Here is a 2,535-nt window from a genome sequence, read left to right as displayed (position 1 = left end):
CTGACGTTTCAGAGCATAAACAACATCAAGGGCAGGGTCACACAGTTTTAGGGGTCGATTACGATTGATATTCGCCGAATAATAATGGTCAAGTGAGAAATATCTGATATGAGCCCAAGATGGTGTTGAATAACACCGTGGTATTGTTCTTGCCATTTGCAGATGGAATTCTCTAACCTCCGAAGCCGTAGAGGGTCTTGCCCTGACGCTTCAGAGCATAAACAACATCAAGGGCAGTTACAGTCTTCCTGCGCGCGTGCTCGGTGTAGGTAACTGTATCCTTGATGACACTCTCCAGGAAGACCTTGAGAACGCCCCTGGTCTCCTCGTAAATGAGGCCAGAGATACGCTTCACACCACCACGACGAGCAAGTCTGCGAATCGCAGGCTTTGTGATTCCCTGGATATTGTCGCGCAAGACTTTGCGATGGCGCTTAGCACCACCCTTTCCGAGACCTTTACCGCCTTTTCCTCTACCAGACATATTTTGTTTGAGAAGATTACTGCTGTTTGCTACTGCTTATTTCGTACGAGGGGATAAGCAGTCTGCCATGATGGGGCACATTTTCTGATTAAAAGAGTGACAAAACGCTCTGTCTCAGAAAATATGTGCTCTTCTCCTCGTGAAAAGAAACTTATGCTGCTGATTTTGATGGCGCCAAATAACGCCTTGTAAATATTGGTCATCTGCAAAGAGGTTCTGCCGAAACAGTGGAAATTACTTCGCCGACCGCTTGGCAGCAGGCTTCTTCTTCGTCGCCGCCTTCTTGATTTTCTTGGACGCCGGCTTCTTCGCGGATGCCTTCGAACGGATAGAAGCCTTCTTGGTGCCTGCGGTTTTTTTCGTCTTCGGAGCGGCCGGCTTTCTAGCGGTCTTCTTCGTGGTGGTCTTCTTGGTGGTGGTCTTCTTCGTGGTGGTCTTTTTAGTAGAGGCTTTCTTCGTGGGAGCCTTCTTTTTCAAAGTTGTTGGTTTGGATTTCTTCGCAACCGCGGGTTTCTTCGCGGCAACCCTCTGCCCAGCAGCAAGCTTGTATGACGCCTTCGCTTGAGAGACATGGCCAGAATCTACGAGAGCTTTGAGAGCCTTGTTCAAAGCAGCCTTGTTCTCGACACCAAAGTTTTGCTTAATGAAGCTGAGTATGGCCTGGCGACTCATTTTCTGGAACCCCTTGCATGTGGTGAGGGCCTGCTTGACCATAGCAGAATAGTTGGGATGAGCTCCAGATTTAATGCTAGTTTTGACAGTCATCGCGGAATGCTAATTAAGTCTTTTGTTTGTGCGGCCATTCGGCTAACTATATTATGACTATCAACAACCTAATCGAGGATCCCGATCCTCCTTTCCCCTCGCCCCCCATCTTCCCTCCCGACTCGCCTCCGCGTCCGGTCGATGACACTAAGGGTTTCAACAAGTCTGGTTTACGCGAAGATCGTTCCTGTTGGGAAGGAACCCATGGCAAAGGTGCCCCTGGGGAGGAAGCTATGCCCGACAAATCCGTGAAACTCGGTGCGAAGGGCAAAGGTAAAGACAGGGGAGAGCCGGTTACCCGTAAAACTATCGGGAAATCTGGCACTGTGGTATCTCGTTCGTTTGGACACCGTGGGGACCCGGGTATAAAACCTTGTGGTTTTTCGTGGCATGATTTAGCGGCTGACGACAGCGACGCGGAAATTGAGGCTTGTGATCACTCGTTAGAAAACTATGACTTTGGTGATTACGATCCTATTCCGGCTCTACCTGCCCTTCCGGCTGCTCACACGGTTTCTGTGCATACATCTGTCGTTTCAAATGCCGATGTTATGGAAACTGAGGTCCACTCTTTTAATGGGTCCCCACGGGAGTCTGGTCCAGCGAACCTGGACGAGCTCCTCAACAAGTTCGATGGTGTGCCGGCTAGTTCTTTCCGGCCCTCTGAGGTTTTAGACGCCGTTGTCGGCGCCCTAGAGCTCTTGCCACGAGAGCACCAGGCCAGAGGCCAAAAGGTTCTGCAAGTGCTCACGAGGCACCATTTAACGCTGATTGAGAATGCGGCTCGCTGCACTAACGGGGCGCCATCCCCTGTTCTGGCCCCCCCTCCCCCCCGCACGACGGTGTGCATCGGGGCACCGACCCCTGTTCCGGTACCTCCCCACGAGGCACCGTCCTCTGTTCCGGTCAACCCCTCTGCCCAACCCCCCCGCCCCTGGACGGTTGTCGCAAGCAAAAGACGGCGCCCTAATGGTTCCACACCAGAACATCCGCGCACTATCGCAACACCAGCGGCCCCCAAGGCTGGCAAGGGCAAGGGCAAGGGTAAGGGTTCTACACCCCAAGGTGCCACGAGGGCTGCGTTGGAACGGGCTAAGAAAGCCACCAACAAGAAGTCCGGTGTTGTTGAGCTCCGCTCAGACAACGATGATGTGCCTGACATGACGGCGGCGGAGTTCATGGCCTTCCGTACTCGGGCCCTTGGGCTTCTAAATGGCGCGATCACCATCAGTTCCACCTTCCCGATCAAGGGAGGCATGGGACTAGTCCTCTGCGACGAGGGTCAA

General features: G+C 52.8%; 3 protein-coding genes across 3 annotated transcripts; 1 reads left to right on the top strand and 2 right to left on the bottom strand.

Moving 5' to 3' along the window:
* Positions 1–172: 172 nt before the first annotated feature.
* Positions 173–484, bottom strand: Pmar_PMAR021525 (histone H4, putative; the record flags this gene model as incomplete). The annotated part of the gene is made up of 1 exon (XM_002784938.1): positions 173–484. One exon carries the CDS (start codon positions 482–484, stop codon positions 173–175), a length of 312 nt encoding a protein of 103 aa, XP_002784984.1.
* A 234-nt stretch (positions 485–718) lies between these two features.
* On the bottom strand, positions 719–1,249 carry Pmar_PMAR021524 (histone H1.1, putative; the record flags this gene model as incomplete). Its single annotated transcript, XM_002784937.1, has 1 exon — positions 719–1,249. One exon carries the CDS (start codon positions 1,247–1,249, stop codon positions 719–721), a length of 531 nt encoding a protein of 176 aa, XP_002784983.1.
* Positions 1,250–1,302: 53 nt separating this feature from the next.
* Pmar_PMAR021523 (hypothetical protein) lies at positions 1,303–2,437 on the top strand (the record flags this gene model as incomplete). The annotated part of the gene is made up of 1 exon (XM_002784936.1): positions 1,303–2,437. A coding segment is annotated over one exon (1,135 nt), but the record flags the coding sequence as incomplete, so codon positions are not given.
* Positions 2,438–2,535: the final 98 nt, after the last annotated feature.

This window comes from Perkinsus marinus (assembly GCF_000006405.1).
Source record: "Perkinsus marinus ATCC 50983 genomic scaffold scf_1104296934354, whole genome shotgun sequence".
NCBI classification, from domain to species: Eukaryota; Perkinsozoa; order Perkinsida; family Perkinsidae; genus Perkinsus; species Perkinsus marinus.
The sequence above is the reverse complement of the archived record's forward strand: the minus strand, read 5'-3'. Positions and strand labels throughout refer to the sequence as shown.